This window comes from Myotis lucifugus, unplaced genomic scaffold, assembly GCF_000147115.1.
Source record: "Myotis lucifugus unplaced genomic scaffold, Myoluc2.0 scaffold_105, whole genome shotgun sequence".
NCBI classification, from domain to species: Eukaryota; Metazoa; Chordata; class Mammalia; order Chiroptera; family Vespertilionidae; genus Myotis; species Myotis lucifugus.
Window position 1 is genome coordinate 3,059,741 of NW_005871153.1, and position 17,780 is coordinate 3,077,520.

Consider the following 17,780-nt stretch of genomic DNA (forward strand, 5'->3'; position numbering starts at 1 on the left):
ACCCATGATGTAAGTTTTATAGGCATTTTTTTGTGATCTAATTTGTTGGGGGCTGTTAGTGTTTTCATTCTTCTTTCTGTGCCTCCACGGCTATTTATTATTCGGATGAGCTTATACTCAGAGATGGGGCTGATGGTTCTTTTTCAACTCATTCCTCAGCACAATTGGGTTTATTTCCTTTATTTTTCTATTTTAAATCAGCAGCTCTGTTCTAGTCATTCATCATAGGGTTTATTTATTATAGACGAAGCCGCCTTGAAACAGGGGAAGAAGTTCAGAGGAATGTGCTACAGGCAGCTATAAGCATGTGGACAGTCATGTGGCAGCATCAGCTTTGTCTAGCTTGGGGGCACATTTGTCCAACAGGTTTCCTTAATGTCCCATCCTCCAGGCTCAGCCTTTCCCAGCATCGATTCAAGTGCTCAGCAAGATTCAAATAAATACTTACTGGTACCCCTCCTTAAGTCTGTTCCTGGCCCTAAGGATTCCTCAGCTCACTGCTGACGTCGTCTTTGTGTAGCTTCCCAGCTCCCCAGCGTCCTGGTGGGCAGCCTGTCTCACCCCGGCCTCAGCTCTGCTTTCTCTCCTTTTGGTCTCCCTCCATCCCGACGTGGGCAGAGCCTCAGTTGCACCTCCTGCCCAGCTGTGCACTGCAGCTGTGCTGGCTTGCAGTGTGCACACAGGGGCAGGCCCACCCAGGAACAAACGACATGTAGGAGATGATCAAAACCAGCAAAATCACCCCCTTCCGCCCCTCATCAGTCTTAGACGACAGCAGGCATGTTGCTCTGGGTCTTGCAGGGGTTGTGGAGACAGAGAACCTGCCACTGCTCTGGGCCCAGGCTCTGGTAGCCTGTCCTGGCAACTTGGAATTGGCTGAAAGCCCTTTACACATGTCAGAGGAATATCAAGAGGCTTCGTGCCCTTAAGAACGTTTCCCTTTTCATCATTAAGTGAATCTCAAGACAGCACCAGGTCCTGAATAACTGTCCCTCAAGTACAACAGGTAGGTGTCAGGTAGCAGCAGCTGCCCGCCTGCCTCCCAGCTTTCTCCTCACCATCCACCACACACACAATGAGCCCCATTCCTTTTAAAGGCCTTCTGAGGCCATAAAGGTTTTTGAGGACATTTTATAGAGCTGGAGCACAGTTTTACTATTTTAAATTATTATAGGGGTTATGGTTACAATATCTTTATTTTTATGACAAGTTGTCGGGATGCCCTTGATTTATTTGATCCTGGGCTTTTGTTCAAGAACACAACCTCCAATTAAATGTGGTTATTGTGGCAAAAACATGATTCTTCTTAAAATGACCCTCTTTGGGGCCGTTTCCAAAAACTCATTATGGTGAAAAGTCAGGGCTGCCTATTCACGTTCCTGAGCATTTCTCCTTGCGGTCACTTGGTTTTCCCCTCCGGAGGAGTAGAGGGGACTGAGGCTGTGGGCTGGACTCAGAGGGGACTGGAGGGAGAGGAAAGAATCTTCCAGTAGAAGCTAAGTGGGTCACTGTTTAGACCCACACTCCTTCAGACATGGGAGGGGCCGTAGCCTGAAGCAGTAGGAAGCCACGCTCAGCCCCTGGACCCAGGCCTGGCCCCTCTCTGTACCACACTGACGCCCTTAGGGGTGTCTGGGGCATGCGCATAGCATCAACCCTGTCTATCTTAGGCCCTGTGGGTATTTCTGCTGTAACAAATACCATAGACTGGGTGGCTTAAACAACAGACATTTATTTCTCACGGTTCTGGAGGCTGGGAGGTCTAAGATCAGGACACCAGCAGATTCAGTGTCTGGTGAGGTCCCACTTCCTGGTTCATTGATGGTTGTCTCCTGGCTGTGTCCTCACACGGTAAAAGGGGTAAGGGAGCTTTTTAGGATCCCTTTTATAAGGGCACTAATCCAGTTCATGAAGGCTCCACCCTCAGGTTCTAATCACCTCCTGGAAGTCTCATCCTAATACCTCCCAATACCATCACATTGGGGCTTAGGTTTCAACACATGAATTTTGGAGGAACCCAAACATTCAGTCTATAGCACCGTCCTGTTTCTACTAGCAAATAGCCCAAGACTTGCTTGTGGCATGGCCATATCTTTTGTGAACCCTTTGCTTTTTCCCAAAGCGGGAGCAGAGATTGCTTTAACCCGGATGAGATTTAGGGTCTGTTGGAGATAAACACTTATCCATGCTTTGGATTCTATAATATTTTTCTCACCAAAAACATGAATTTACAACAAGGCACAGAGAGACAACCACTCAGCTTGGAGACCAAAATCATTGTCCTGATCTGCCACTTAATCTGCCGTGTGAGATCACTGGTGAGTCATCCACTTCTCCGGGCCTCTTTCCTCAGCTCTCCGGGCTAACAGTGTGAAGGGCATTGTGTGCTGTCACAGGTCCTGTGGTGCTCCACCCAGACCCCTTCACCAGGCGGGTACACCCATTTCCAGCTGCTGTGATTGTTGGATAGGGGTTTGCAGTTAGGGTTCCCTCAATCCCTACTTCAGGTTCTGCTTTTGGGGAGCCCAATCCCAGACACCTTCCTCATGGTGTTCCAAGAATCCAGTAAGATGCTGTATGTGGAGGCCCTCTGAAAACTGAAGTATCAGTGGGGTAGTAGTGTGGTCTTGGGCCAGGCTGTAAAAATACCAGCTGCGGCTTCTTGGCCGAAGGCCTGTGATGAAGGCAGATAAAGCGCCCAGGGAGGGCAGGGCTGTTGTCATGCACCCCAAGGATGTGAGCGCAGGCTTCTCTCCCTCCCCCACCTAGGAGCCCCGGAGAGTGGGCAGACAATAAAAATGGGTTTCCTTAAAGCGGAATAATGTTTGCGTCATGTTAAGTAGTGGTTGAACACGTTTTTCCCCATATCGGGAGGAAAAGAACTGGAGCTGCAAATCATTCAGACGTTGGAATAGAGCAAGGTCACCGAAATCCCTGCCTTTGCTTTGGATGCAGAGTGAACAAAAGTCCCATTGCACACTACAGCTTTCTAAGAGGTGCCAGTTTCAGCATATTTAAAAATCCCTAAATATTTATTTTAACAGGACATTTCAGGGGTGTGTGTGTGTGTGTGTGTGTGTGTGTGTGTGTGTGAGTGAAATGAGAGGAAAATTGAAAGGGAAAGAGGGAGCTGTGGCCCTGAGGTCTAGAACACGCAGTGTCCCCAGTTAATCATTGATGTCCCAGGCACCGATGGGCCACCAGAGCCGGCACGGCTGCAGGGGGTCAGCGTACCTGCTAATGGAATGCTAGGACGCCTCTGGTGCAGTTAATGATTTCTCTGTGCCCAGCTGCAGTGCTCTCCTTTCTCTGAAGCTCACAGAAGGCCGGTGATCCTCTTCTGGATTAGGCTGGCCCTGCCTATTGGGGTGGAGGAGAAGATAATGATGATTTGCAAATTCACTACATGACCAGACTCCCCAAGGGTTTCCTTCCATAGGGAAGGGTTTCTTTTCCTTCGTTGTTTCTGGAAAATATGCTTTAACAGGAGAGCTGTGCTGTAACAGAATAACTGTTGCCTAATATTCCTTTGTGTGAACCTTTGTGCCAAGAGAGTGCCACAGGATGACACCCTAGTATATGGGCACATGACATTTGTCATCTTCAAACGTGCATAAAGTTTATTTGAGCAGAGTTTTTATTCCCATTGCTAGATTTAAGTACTTTGAGGGCCTCCACACATTACGAATGTTTATGCTATACATTCATTATGTAGTCACACTAATATAAAAGGAACACATTTTCATTTAAATTGGTTTTTTGTTTTGTTTTGTTTGTTTTATTTTACCTGCCAGCGACCCTTTTAACAGCGAGCAACACGGGGAAAATTACTTTTCTATTTTACAAAATTCAGGTGTGTTTGCAGAAATATCAGAGAATAATAGTTAACTAAAAGAAAAAGAGGAGAGACCCAGAGACAACTATTGTTTCATATTATAATAGACTAGAGGCCCAGTGCACGAATTTGTGCATGGGTGGGGTCCCTCAGCCTGGCCAGCTGGCCCCCCCATCCCCCCATTAGGGCCAATCGGGGGGCTGGTCAGGAGAAGGGGTCAAGGTGGGTTGGCTGTGGGAGTGCGGGCAGCTCCTGTGTTGAGCATCTGCCCCCTGGTGGTCAGTGCTCATCATAGCAACTGGTTGACTAGTCGACCGGTCGTTCTAGTCGTTAGGTCCTAAAGGTCACTTGGGCTTTTACATATAGGGAGAATTGATGTGGTCCTGGCAGCCTGAGATGGGACACAGTACCTTGGTGAGGCTGCAGTGGCTTCCCACATCCCTGCCTGCCTCTGGGGGAAGGGATTTCAGAATAACCATTCCCTCACAGGAAGTCAGTCTCCGTCATGAGTATTACACAGATTTTTTTAAAAAAATTTTTTTATTGATTTCAGAAAGGAAAGGAGAGGGAGAAAGATATAAAAACATCAATGATGAGAGAGAGTTATTGATCGGCTGCTTCCTACATGCCCCACACTGGGGATCAAGCCCGCAACCCCGGGCATCCGCCTTGACCGGGAATCGAACCGTGACCTCTGGTTCATAGGTCGACGCTCTATCACTGAGCTATGCCAGCCAGGCTATAGTATAGATTTTGATAGGAAAGAGATGTTTGTTTGTTTCCAAAAATCACAAATAAGATGGGTAATAATGATTTGGAGAGTTGTTTTTTTGTTTTTCACTGAAGCCTGACTACCGATTAGTAAGGATGAGAGGCAGGCCTTGTGAGATTCATAAATGGCACAGAAGGGTGATCATTTACTTTGGGGACATTACCTGTGATTCCAGGCCTCCTTTCCTAAGAAGATATCTACATCCTGGTGACTGAGAAATGAGTATCAGGATGATTTGGGGGCTGGACACCTGGGAAGGGCAGCAAGCACAGCCCAAAGACGACTGCTGCTGCTTTTCACAGTCTTTCTTCCTCAACTGCTTTGGGAATTAACTATGTTAGGATGCCCAGCATGTATGCACACACCACCTCCCCCCTTTCTCCCACATGCTGACAGAGCACCCCCTCTGACCTTACTGGGGGGTGTGGGGAGGATTATTCTATAGGTCACCGAGGACTTTCATGGTGAATGCAATTTGGGGTCATCAGTGAATTCTGGTTTTGCTTCACCCGCATTCATTCTCTCTTTTCTTGGCGTGGATCCATAAGTAAAAGCCATTGCTACCATGTTTTGTAATTCAAACGTTGTCTTTCTCAAGAGGTTTCTGTGATGTCTTCTGTGCATTTCCAGTGCTAAAATCCCCCAGTTCTGGGTCCCAAGCTGTGTATCCATGGGCCAGTTTGAGCCTTGCTCCTCCAAAGATTAGTCCATTCTGAAGGGCCTGCTGAGTTTCAGGGGTTTGAGGGCCCTTGGGGAACTTTCTTTGAAACTCAAAGTGATTTCTTTCCTTGAAATTTACCTCTGTCTACATTTCCCTCTCTTTGGGGAAATATCCTCTGAACCAGCGGTCGCCAACCTTTTGGACCTCATGGCCCACCAGTGGTCTGCGAACCACCGATTGTCGACTGCTGCTCCAAAGGCTTCCTTAAACCAGCAGTCACCAACCTTTCAGACCTCACGGACTACCAGTGGTCCGCGGACCACCGGTTGGTGACCGCTGCTCTGAACAAGTCACTCTTGAGGCTCAGGTGCATCAAGTACTTAGAGAAGTGCTTACTTAACATACTTAGCCCTCAACAGAGGTTAGGTGTTTACTGTTATTAGAGAAAGACTGAGCAGTCTAGAGCAGCACTGCCCAATAGAAACCCCATGCAGTGCATTTACTAGTATGTCATAGTAACTTTTCTAGTAGCCACGTTAAGAAGTAAAGAGAAACAGGAGGAATTAAATACTTTTAAAGATTTTTTTCATTGATTTTTAGAGAGAGGAAGGGAGAGGGAGAGAGAGAGAGAGAAACATCGATGTGAGAGGGAAACATTGATCAGCTGCCTCCTCCATGCCCCCTACCAGGGATGGAACCTGCAACCTCGACATATGCCCTGACTGGGAATCAAACCTGCAACCTTTAGGTGCACGGGACTATGCCTAACCAAATGAGCCACACTGGCTAGGGCAGGTGAAATTAATTTTGACAATATATGTTATTTAATCCAACATGTCAAAAATATTATCTTTTCAACATGTAATCAGTATTTTTAAATTATTCAGATATTTTACATTATTTTTTCATACTAAATCTGCAAAACCCAGTGTTTAATTTATGCTCATGGTGCAACCCCATTAGGAAGGGCCACCTTTCAGGCGCTCCTTCACACAGGTGGCTAGTGGTGCCATTCTGGGGACCTTGCTCCTCAACGTGAGTTCTGGGGACCAGCAGCGTCGGCATCATCTGAGAGCTTGTCTGAACTGCAGAGTCTCGGGTCCCTCCCAAGAACTATCGAAGCAGAATCTGCATTTCCCCGAGTGATTTATTTACATCGTAGAGTAGGAAGCACCGATCTAGACTCCCCATGCTCACCCCCACCCCTTGGGATTCTGATTTAACTGGTCCAAGGTAGGGCATGGGCATTTGTATTTTTCAAAGCTCCCTCCGGTGATTCTCATATGCAACCAGGCTCTTGTGTAGTGGGCCCCGGAGCCAGGATACCTGCCTCTGCTACTTTCTACCTTCAAGACCCCGGGAAATCTACCCAAACTTCCCGGGCCTCAATTTCCTCGTCTCTAAAATGGAGGTGAAAATAGTATCTGCTTCAAGGGTTGCTATGAGGATAAATGAGTTAACACATGTAAAGGACTCAAAACAGTACCTGGCACATAGGAAGTACTCCTTAAATATAAGCTCTTACACTTTCTTCTTTTTCTTGAAGGTCCGGGGTTACCCAGAGCCCCAGGTGACGTGGCACAGAAATGGGCAAACCATCACCAGTGGGGGCCGCTTCCTGCTGGACTGTGGTATCCGCGGGAGTTTCAGCCTTGTGATTCATGCTGTCCAGGAGGAGGACAAGGGAAAGTATACCTGTGAAGCCACCAATGGTAGCGGTGCCCGCCAGGTGACAGTGGAGTTGACGGTAGAAGGTGAGTCCCAGGAGGTGAGAGCCCTGGTCGGAGCTGTCTGGCTTCCCAAGGCCCATAGTTCCTGCTCCAGCCCTCTCTTAGGAAAGGAACCCACAAGAGAAAGTGCATCCATCCCTGAACTCGGGACCTTTTATTTTATTTTGTTAATCCTCACAGGAGGATCTTTTTTCCACTGATTTTTTTTAGAGGGAAGGGAGGGATGTGGGAGGCAGAGAGAGAAAAAGAAAGAAACATCAATGTGAGAGAGACACATTGATTGGTTGACTCCTGCATGTGTCCCAAAGGGGGCCAGGAATGAACCTGCAACCCAGGTACATGCCCTTGACTAGGAATCAAACCCTCAACCCTTTGGTGCACAGGTTACATTCTAACCACTGAGCAACCCCGGCCAGGGCAGGACCTTTTGGTCTAATGGGGATAATGTGGTTCCTACAAACGAGGGAGGCATCCAGGAGACAGTGTTTGCCAAACTACACATCACCTCACTGTCCTGCTCCATCTTCCTATCGGTTTCTCCACACAGAGACAGAGCCCAGACTTCTTCCAGAGCCCTGCCCAGTCGGCTCTGCCTGGCTCTCCAGACCGTTCCCTGCCACTCCTCGCCTGCCCGTGCCACAGGGTCACGCTGGCCCTCTGCTCTTCCTGGGGCCAGGCCTCAGGCCTTCGCCCTGCAGTTCCCATCTAAAGGAAGCGCTCTTTCCGTAGCCCTTCACCTGACTCGGCCCCTCACCTCCTTCAGGTCTCTGCTCAGATGTCCCCTTCTTAGAAAACCCTTTCTGACCAGCCCACCCCAGGACTCTCCATTTCTCACTCCACCTGAATCTTCTCCTCTAGGACTCACATTGTATTATCCCCTCTGCCCAGTTCTGGGGGCCTGGGGAGGCTGGAGGAGGGGGGCTTGACCTTGTTTCCTGCATCTGGAAAACCTCCTGGCTCCTGAGAGATGCTGAAATATTTAGAGAATAAATGAACAGTATTTACTGATCACTATAAAGTAATACATGCCCATTATAAAAAATTTTGTAAAAACTCAAAAAAATATTTACAATAAGCACACCAGTATGCTAATAGTGATGAGTTACTTTGTCTTTTTCTTGTCTTAATACTTAAAATTCCATTCAACTTAAAACTTCCAGGAAGAAAACATTTGACCGTAAGTAAAGCTGTTTCTTTTGCTGAAGCGCTTCACTGGGGAGGACACGTCCAGTTCAGGTTGCGGGCTGATGCTCAAAGACCTGATGGACGGATATGGGGGTTGTCAGGCCCTCAGATGATGACCAGGTTCCCTGGACCCTCGCAGGCCTTTTTAAGGGCTTATATCCCAGAGGGTCAGAGTCACTTTCTCCTCTCTCAGAAGACATTCCTCCCAACCTGGGTTTCAGAAATACCAGACGTGATGATTCAGGTAACCAGGGAAGGTTCCAGAAGGGGGCAAGGGGCACCTGGGACAATGTTTTCCCTGCATCATAGGAGGACAGACTGTTTCACAGAACAGAACATGCATAGTTTGGATAGTTTCCCCAAATTCTTTAACTGAGCGACTTGTTCCTTTTAATGACCTTCAAGTGCCTGTGGGCGAGGGCATTCCAGATGGAAAGTGGCCCCGGTCAGAGTCTCTGAGTGGCCCTCATCTCAGCCAATCTGGTGCTGTTCTTTCCCCTACATGGTGCATTTTTCAATGCCCACACTTTGAGTGAAGGCGCACAAATAAAAATTACTTTATCCTCTTGTATCAATCAGCTTGGGCTGCTGGAACAGATTGTGTGGCTTAAATAATAGAAATTTATTTTTTCACAGATCTGGAGACTGGAAGTCCAAGATCAAGGTCCAATAGGGTTTGGTTTCCAGTGAAGACTCTTTCTGGTTTGCAGATAGCCACCTTTTTGCTGTGTCCTCACATGGCAGAGAGAGAGAGAGAGAGAGAGAGAGAGAGAGAGAGAGAGAGAGAGAGAGATCTCCAGTGTCCCTTCCTCTTCTTATAAGGGCACCACCCTATTGGATTAGGGCCCTGACCTTATGACCTCATTTAACCTCAATCACCTCCTCACAGGCCCTGTCTCCAAATGCAGTCATAGTGGGGGTAGTAGGGCTAGGGCTTCAACATTATGGATTTGGGTGGGGACACAAAAATTCAGCCTATAACACCCCATTTCTGACATTCAGTTTGGAGCAGGGGAAATAGGCAATTATGAGCCAGGGATCTAAGCTTCTGTTCCCACCTTTTACCAGTCAGATGTGTGACTTTAAACCTCTGGACCTCTGCTTCTGTAGAATAAAGTGTTTGAATTCAGTGGTCTCTAAAACTCAGGCTAGCCTTGGTTTTCTATGATCTAATTTAAGGAGTAGAGTAGGTTAGGATTGCAAGGGAGGTATATCAGACCTTTGTTTCAATTCCCATTGTTGAGGAAGTTAGATCTGATGTCACAACTAGGCAAGAAAAATTTCAGTCCTTCGTGATACTCAGGACAGGGGGCAGAAACAAGGCAGGAGAGGTGTGGCAGAAGGAGAGAAGGCTGAGGCTCCAACCCTGCCCCTCCCCTTTGATTGTAATCTGGGGAGACTCAGGCCCAGACCATTTCAGATGTTGTATGTCCTCTAGGAGATAGAATGGCCTAAAGGCTGCAGCCTCTTTAATTGTGAATGGCTCTCTACACATTCTGCTTCTGCATCAGAGGCCAGTTTCAGCCAGTGTGTGGGTTGGGACCACCCATAGACCACAGGCCTAGAAAGGCCCACTCGTTACTGTGCCACGCTAGCCCTAACTCTTACAGAGGGAAGCTAGCAGCCCACCTGCCTCCTTGCCAACTCTCTGCTGTGCTCTTACTTGGAAAGAGCAGAGGTCTTGGAGTTGAGTATAATTCATTTATGCAGCCTTTTGACCCCCTAGTGGTCAACTTTAGAAAGCTGTGTTATCAAATGGTCTTGGATTTGAGCTCCACAAATTTCTAACCTTTTGGAGCCTTATTTCCTTTTCTGTAAGCTGGAGCAAATGGCTACCCTACAGGGTTGTGTAAGGATCAGTGCAGCACTGGCAAATGGCAGCCTTGTAATATTTGAACCTGGTATTAGGATCTTGAGAGTTACTTCCGAGGGGGAATCCTTGCATGGAGAGTAGAGGAGGAAGCTTCTCATCTGATTTCCAATTTGGTAACCGGGGCCAAGAAACATGCAATATCCTCCACGAGGACAAGCACCTCAATGACAAGGCCATTCATGACCTTATGCAGTGGGCTGCACCCGAGTGTAAGCCCTGGAAGACTCTGAAGCCAGCCCCGACCCTCATCCACCTCCAGAGGACGGGTCCCAGAGGCTTGGTGCAGACCAGGGGAGAGACGTGGTACCTGCCCTTTGGGAGCTTTTTCCCTAGTGAAGGGGCCACAGAACTGTTCTCTAGCACAGCACTGGTCCATGGCAACATGATGTGAGCCACATATGTGATCTTAAATTTTCTAGTAGTCACATTTAAAAAACAACAACAAATGAAAGCAATTTTAATAAATTTAACCCAATATACCCAAGATACTATCATTTCAACATATAATCAATATAAAAATGATTAATGAGATACTATACATTCTTCAACAGTTGGGTATATTTTATACTTAGTGCCTATGTTTTATTTTAGGGTTTTTATGGTTTTGTGATTTACATTTAAGTCTTTAATCCATTTTGAGTTCATTTTTGTGTGTGGTATAAGTTGCTGGTCTAGTTTCCTTTTTTTGCATGTATCTGTCCAATTTTCCTAACACTATTTATTGAAGAGACTGTCTTTATCCCATTGTATGTTCTTGCCTCTTTTGTCAAATATTAGTTAACCGTAAAGGCGTGGATTTATTTCTGGGCTCTCTATTCTGTTCCATTGATCTATATGCATTTTTCTTGTGCCAATGCCATGCTGTTTTGGTTACTATGGCCTTATAGTGTAGTTTGATATCAGGTAGTGATGCCTCCAACTTTGTTCTTCTTTCTCAAGATTGCTGAGGCTATTCAGGGTCTTTTGTGGTTCCATATACATTTTTGTAATATTTGTTCTAGATCTGTGAGATATACCATTGGTATTTTAATAAGAATTGCATTGAATCTGTAGATTACTTTGGGTAGCATGGACATTTTAATTATGTTAATTTTTCCTATCCATGAACATGGTATGTACTTCCACTTATTGGTATCTTTCTCAATTTCTTTTTTTCAGTATCTTATAATTTTTCGAGTACAGGTCTTTTAGCTCCTAAGTTAAATTTATTCCTAGTACCTTATTTTTTTGTTGTTGCAATAGTAAATGGATTGTTTTTTATTTAATTTCTTGTTCTGGTAACTTATTATTGGTGTACAAAAGTGCCACCAAATTCTGAATATTAATTTTTTTATCCTGCTATTTTGCCAAATTCATTTATTAGGTCTAGTCATTTTTTTGTGGAGTCTTTAGAGTTTTCTATATATAATATCATGTCATCTGCGGATAATGACAGTTTTACTTCCTTCTTACCAACTTGGATGCCTGTTATTTCTTCTTGTTGTCTGATTACTGTGGCTAATACTTCTAGTACTATGTTGACTAAGAGTAGAAAAGAAGACATCCCTATCCCTGTCTTGTTCCTGATCTTAAGGGAAACATTTTTAGTTTTTGCCCATTGAGTATGATGTTGACTATAGCATTGTCATATATGGCCTTTATTATGTTAGGTATGTTCCCTCTATTCTTACTTTGCTGAGAGTTTTTATCATAAGTGGGTGCTGGATTTTATCTAATGATTTTTGTGACTCTGTGAATATGATCATGTGGTTTTTATCCTTCATTTTGTTTAAGTGATGTATCACGTTTATTGGTTTGCTAATATTGTGTCAACCTTGCATCCCTGGAATAAATCCCACTTGGTCATGGTGTATTATCTTTTTAATGTATTGCTGGATCTGATTTGCTAATATTTTGTTGAAGATTTTAGTATCTATATCATTCAGGGATATTGGCCTATAATTTTATTTCTTTGTCATGTCTTTATCTGGATTTGGAATTAGAATAATGCTGGCCTCATAAATGAGTTTGGAAGTCTTCCCTCCTCTTGAATATTTTAGAATAGTTTAAAAAGGATATATGTTAGTTCTTCTTTGAATGTTTGGTGAAATTTGCCTGTGAAGCTATACAGTCTGAGACTTTTGTTTGTTGATAATTTTTTATTACTGCTTCAATTTCATGAGTTGTAATTGGTTTATTCAGACTTTCTGATTCTTCCTGATTGAGTTTTGGAAGATTGTATGTTTCTTGGAATTTAACCATTTTGCCCAGGTTGACCAATATGTTGGCATATAGTTGTTCATAGTATTTTCTTACAATCCTTTGTATTTCTGTGGTGTCAGATGTTACTTCTCCTCATTCATTTCTGATTTTATTTATTGGATCCTCTCTCTTTTTTTCTTGATGAGTCTGGTTGAAAGTTTGTTAATCTTGTTTATCTTTTCAAAGAACCAGCTCTTGGTTTCATTATGTTTTGAATTGTTTTTGTAGTTTCTATGTAATTTATTTCCACTCTGATTTTTAATGATTTCTTTCCTTTTATTACCTCTGGGCTTTTGTTTGTTGTTCTTTTTCTATGGTTAGATTGTTTATTTGAGAATTTTCTTGCTTCTTGAGGTAGGCCTGTAATACTGTGAACTTCCCTCTCAGGACTGCTTTCACTGTATCCTATAGATTTTGAATTGTTTTGTTCATTTTCATTTGTTCCTAGGTAACTTTTTATTTCTTCCTTGATCTTATTGTTAACCCATTCATTGTTTAAGAACATGTTATTTAGCCTCCATGTGTTTTAGTGTATTTCAGGTTTTTGTTATTGTAATTGGTTTCTAGTTTCATATTATTGTGGTCAGGAAAGATGCTTGATATGATTTCAATCTTCTTGAATTTATTAAGACATTCTGTGTTTCATAATATGTGGTCTATCTTTGAGAATGTTCCATGTGCACTTGAGAAGAATGTATATTCTGCTGCTTTGGGATGAAATGTTCTGTAAATATTAAATCCATCCAGTCCAATGTGTCGTTTAAGGTCACTGTTGCCTTGTTGATTTTTTGTCTGGAAGATCTATCCGTTGATGTCAGTGGGGTGTTAGAATAATCTAAAATGACTATGTTGCTGTCGATCTCTCCCTTAATGTCCACCAAGATTTTCTTTATATAATTAGGGGCTCCTATTTTGGGTGCATATATGTTTACAAGGGCTATAGCCTCTAATAGGATTGATCCCTTTAGTATTATGTAGTGACCTTTTTCTGTCTCTTGTTATGGCCTTTGTTTTGAAGTCTATTTTGTCTGATTTAAGTATTGCAACCCCAGCTTTTTATTTCATTTCTGTTTGTATGGAATATTTTTTTATCTCTTCACTTACAGTTTGTGCATATCTTTTGTTCTGAGGTGGGTCTCTTGTACACAGCCTATATATTATGGGTCTTGTTTTCTTATCCATTCAGCTACCTTATGTCTTTTGATTGGAGCATTTAAAGTTATTATTGATACTTATTACCATTTTATTCTTTATACCTATGTTCCTCTATTTCTTTTTTTCTCTCTTCTTCTAAAAAAATGTTCTATTAACATTACTTGTAATACTGATTTGGTGATAATGATCTCCTTTAGTTTTGTTTGTTTGTTTGGTTGTGTTTTTTTTGGCAGGGAAGCTCTTTATTTTGCCTTCAATTTTAAATGATAGCCTTGCTGGATAGAGTAGTCTTGGTTGTAGGGCCTTGCTTTTCATTAGGGGCCCATTAACATTTATGGTTAGGACCGGTGACCCTGGAAGACACAGCTGAAACTTGACAGGTGATAATCCAATCTGCCTCTGCTTGGGAAGAAGCGCAACCAGGCCACCTCAGTCATCCTCGGGCGCTCCCTTCCCTTCCCAGTCAGATGACAAATCTTGCTGTGCAGTTCCCATTTGTTCCCACTCCCTCCGTCCTGGTCCTGGCTGCCTCATCCTCTGTCCTGATGAGCAAATCCCAACTGGTCTCCTCAATTTCTCTCATACCCCATTCTAATCTCCACATTGCTATTCAAAATATCTTTTTTAAAAATTCAAATGGGATTTTATTACTCTCTTCTTTCGAATCCTCCAGAAATCCGCTATTGTCTTTAAATTAAAACTCACAATGTTCAACCAGCCCAGCACCGAGATACCCCTTTCCCAGCTTTGAAGCATTTTGCCTCTCTCTTAAGGCTCAGGTTTTGTTCTAGCTTTTATTATGCATGTCAGACCACTTGTTGAAGCTCTGGCCAAAGCCTTATTTAAAATAGAGATTGAATCAGTATTTTAGTACAGATGAGGTCTCAAAGATCCCATGTCACAAAATAGAAAATTGCTTTGATACCACACTTACAATCTTTTTTTTTCCTCTCTACTTCAGTGGTCTGTAATTTATCTTGCTAAGTTATCTTCTTTTAAGGTTATTTCAGTCTTTCTTTTTTATATAATATGTCTGCTTTGTTATTTATCCTAACAGTACTTTATCTTTTACTATATATTGTTTTTTCTTTTTTTCTCTCTTTATTGAGATATAATTGGCAGATAGCATTACTAACACTACTTTTTATTCTTTTTATTTTTTAGGTGTCCACCTGTATACCTGTGCTCTCTCATTTTCCTGTACTACTAGTACAGTACATTTTTTTGATCATTCACTTTGGAATCCAAACATGTATATTAGTCAGTGCAAACATCTGATCATTTCATTATGACTTCTAATGTGCCTGAGCATTTACATATGAGATAGTCATGCTTAAACATTGATGTATTGAAATCAATATTGTTATAATTTATTTTCCTTTTGTTTCTCCTTAATATTTAGGTGGGGCCTTACATTTATTTTCTTTCTGAAGTTATATATATGGGTGGTTAGTGGCAAACTTCAATTCAGGATGGCCCAGGGGCATTGCTAAATATCTGTTATAAAAAGTGGGCATTTGTTCTGATTAAGTGGAGAACAACTATTTTAAGTAATCCTTAAAATCCATTTTGAATTTGCCTACTAGTGGGGTGACTGCTCCCTGGTTTGCCTGAAATAGTATTGGTTTGATCATATTTTCCTGGCAGAATTATTAATTATGTCCCTTTTGGTGATGAGAGTCCCAGTTTGGATGATAAATTGTGACACCACACACTTTTAGAAGCATTTTTTCTCCTTACCATCTTGATTACGTATTCCCCTTTTCAGCAGCATTCTCTCAGTCTCCATATCAGTGGTTCTCAACCTTCCTAATGCCGCGACCCTTTAATACAGTTCCTCATGTTGTGGTGGCCCCAAATTTCATTGTTACAAATTGAACATAGTTAAAGCATAGTGATTAATCACAAAAAAACAATATGTAATTATATATGTGTTTTCCGATGGTCTTAGGCGACCCCTGTGAAAGGGTCGTTCGACCCCCAAAGGGGTCGCGACCCACAGGTTGAGAACCGCTGCTCTATATCCTTTGACAAAAAGTGCTGGGCCCCTCCACTGTTGAATTTTCACTGTTAAAAGCTGCCAGCATTCTGTTTTTACTTGTCCTTGAAAAAAATCAAAGATTACTGTTTAAATACCTTCAGTGCCTTGGTCTTTTTCCTCTCATTAATTGATCCTGTCTCCACCAATTCTCTTAAGTTACTCTTCTATTTTTAGCATTTCTACCTTAATCCCCTTTCCACTTATTTTTCTACACAGCCTTACTGTTCTGCCAAATTTTCATGCTTTCACAAAATTAATTTTGCCTTATCTGACAATTTGCAACTTCAAATTTTTGCCTATAAATAGACTCCATTAGTTATCTTAGCCCAAAGTCTCTTTGTTTTGATGTAAACTCTCTGGTGTTAACTCACATTAAAATAAGCATTCCTCAGTTCCATTTTTAGCTGAATGTTTTATGTGTTACCTTTGGATCATACCATAAACTGCTCTTACTCTGATATGGAAGTACCTCCAAACAGCATTCTTTTGCTCTTTTTTGAGGAACTGCCATATTTTTAACTTAATTTTGTTTTTTAAGGTATACAGGAATTTTAGCCTTTGGATTAAGATGTTGAGCTCCCAAGAGTTTTAAAGATGCTTCTTCTAGGGTTTTAATTTTTTTATTTTTTTAAAATACACATAACTTAAAATTTACCATTTCAGCCATTTTAAAGTATACAATTCAGGGGCATTAAGTATATTTACAGTGTTGTACAACCATTACCACTGTTTATCCCCCAGTCAGAAACCCCTCTCACACTGAGCAGGCACTCCCCGCCCCACCCCAGCTCGTCACAGCCACTAACCTGCTTTCTGTCTCTATGGATTTGCCCCTTCAGAACATTTTACATAAATGGAATTGTACATTTTTTGGTGTCTTGCTTTCTTCACTTAGCAAATTTGTTCAAGGTTCATCCATGTTATAGCATGTCTCATTACTTTATTCCTGAATATTTCACTGTATAGATAGACTGCTTTTTGCTTATCCATTCATCAGTTGTCAGTCTCATGTTTATCATATCTTTACTCCAAAATGAAATGAGCATTACAGTAGGTTAAGTGCAGGGAATGGTACATGGATATTTAAGGTGGGAGTCTTAGTGATTGGGCATGTTGCTGATGCTGTGGCATAGAGCCTGTGTACTAGTAAGAGGGCATGTTTACCTCTGTTTGGATGCTGGAACCTTTTCCCTTTTTAAATTTTCTTTCTCCACACCTTCCAACTTTTTTTCCTTTTTTTATAACTAGAGTTTTTGTTTTTTCTTTACCATTATATTTATAGGTTCTAGAACAAGACAACTGAATAAAATTATTCATAGTCCCACCACCCCAAATAACAGTTGATGCGTTTTCTTCTGGTCATTTTCCTATGTTTGGGTATTTCATTTTTTGTAATTATAATCACATTGAACAGAAAATTTTATATGCTGCTCTTTTTCATAAAATTTCATTAATTTAGCAAATATCTGAATATCTATCATGTGCTGGGCACTGTTCTGGATACCTCTGGTGAATGAGTAAAAAGTACGGGTGGGATGTGGTTCGAGAGTCATCAGCTTCTGAGTGATATTTAAAGTCATGGGGCTGCTGCATAGTATTCCATAGTGTAAATGTACCACAGCGTTTTTATCCACTCATCTACTGATGGGCACTTGGCCTGAGACAGCAAGGAGGGGCCTGGAAAGTATTATGCTGAGGGAAATAAGCCACTCAGAGAAAGACAAGTATCACATGAAGTCACTCATATGTGGAATCTAATGAACAAAATAAACTGATGAACAAAATAGGTCCAGAGACAGAAGCATGGAACGGACTGTGGAATCTCAGAGGGAAGGCAGGGGAGGATGGGTGGGTGGGAAGAGATCAACCAAAGAACTTGTATGCATGGATGCATAACCCATGGACACAGACAGTAGGGTGGTGAAGGCCTGAAGGAGTGGGGGGAGGTGGGCTGGAGGAGGTCAATGGGGGTAAAAGGAAACATATGTAATACTTGCAACAATAAAGATTTTAAAAAAATGATAAAGTCATGGAGCTGTCCACAGCCTCCTGGGGGAGAGCCTAGGGTGCTGAGGGGAAGACCCAGGACTCAGCCGCTGCAAAGGTCGGGCAGAGGAGATGGACGAAGAAGGGTGAGCCTGGAGAATCTGAGAAGCAGGAAGTGAAGGAGAAGGGCTTTGAAGGGGAGTAGCCCCTCATGTCAAGTGCTACAGAACATCCGAGTGAGGTGGGGAAGAGGATTACCTGATGGATTTGGCGAGATGGTGGTCCGGATGGAGCTCATGGA

The 17,780-nt window shown here is 42.8% G+C and overlaps 1 protein-coding gene across 1 annotated transcript in view; it reads left to right on the plus strand.

Annotated features, from left to right (window-relative positions):
• Positions 1-17,780, plus strand: part of MYLK (myosin light chain kinase) — a 262,717-nt gene that overhangs the window by 128,273 nt on the left and 116,664 nt on the right. Inside the window, 1 exon segment of the mRNA XM_006092848.3 lies at positions 6,815-7,022. Coding sequence (XP_006092910.1) covers positions 6,815-7,022 — 208 coding nt within the window.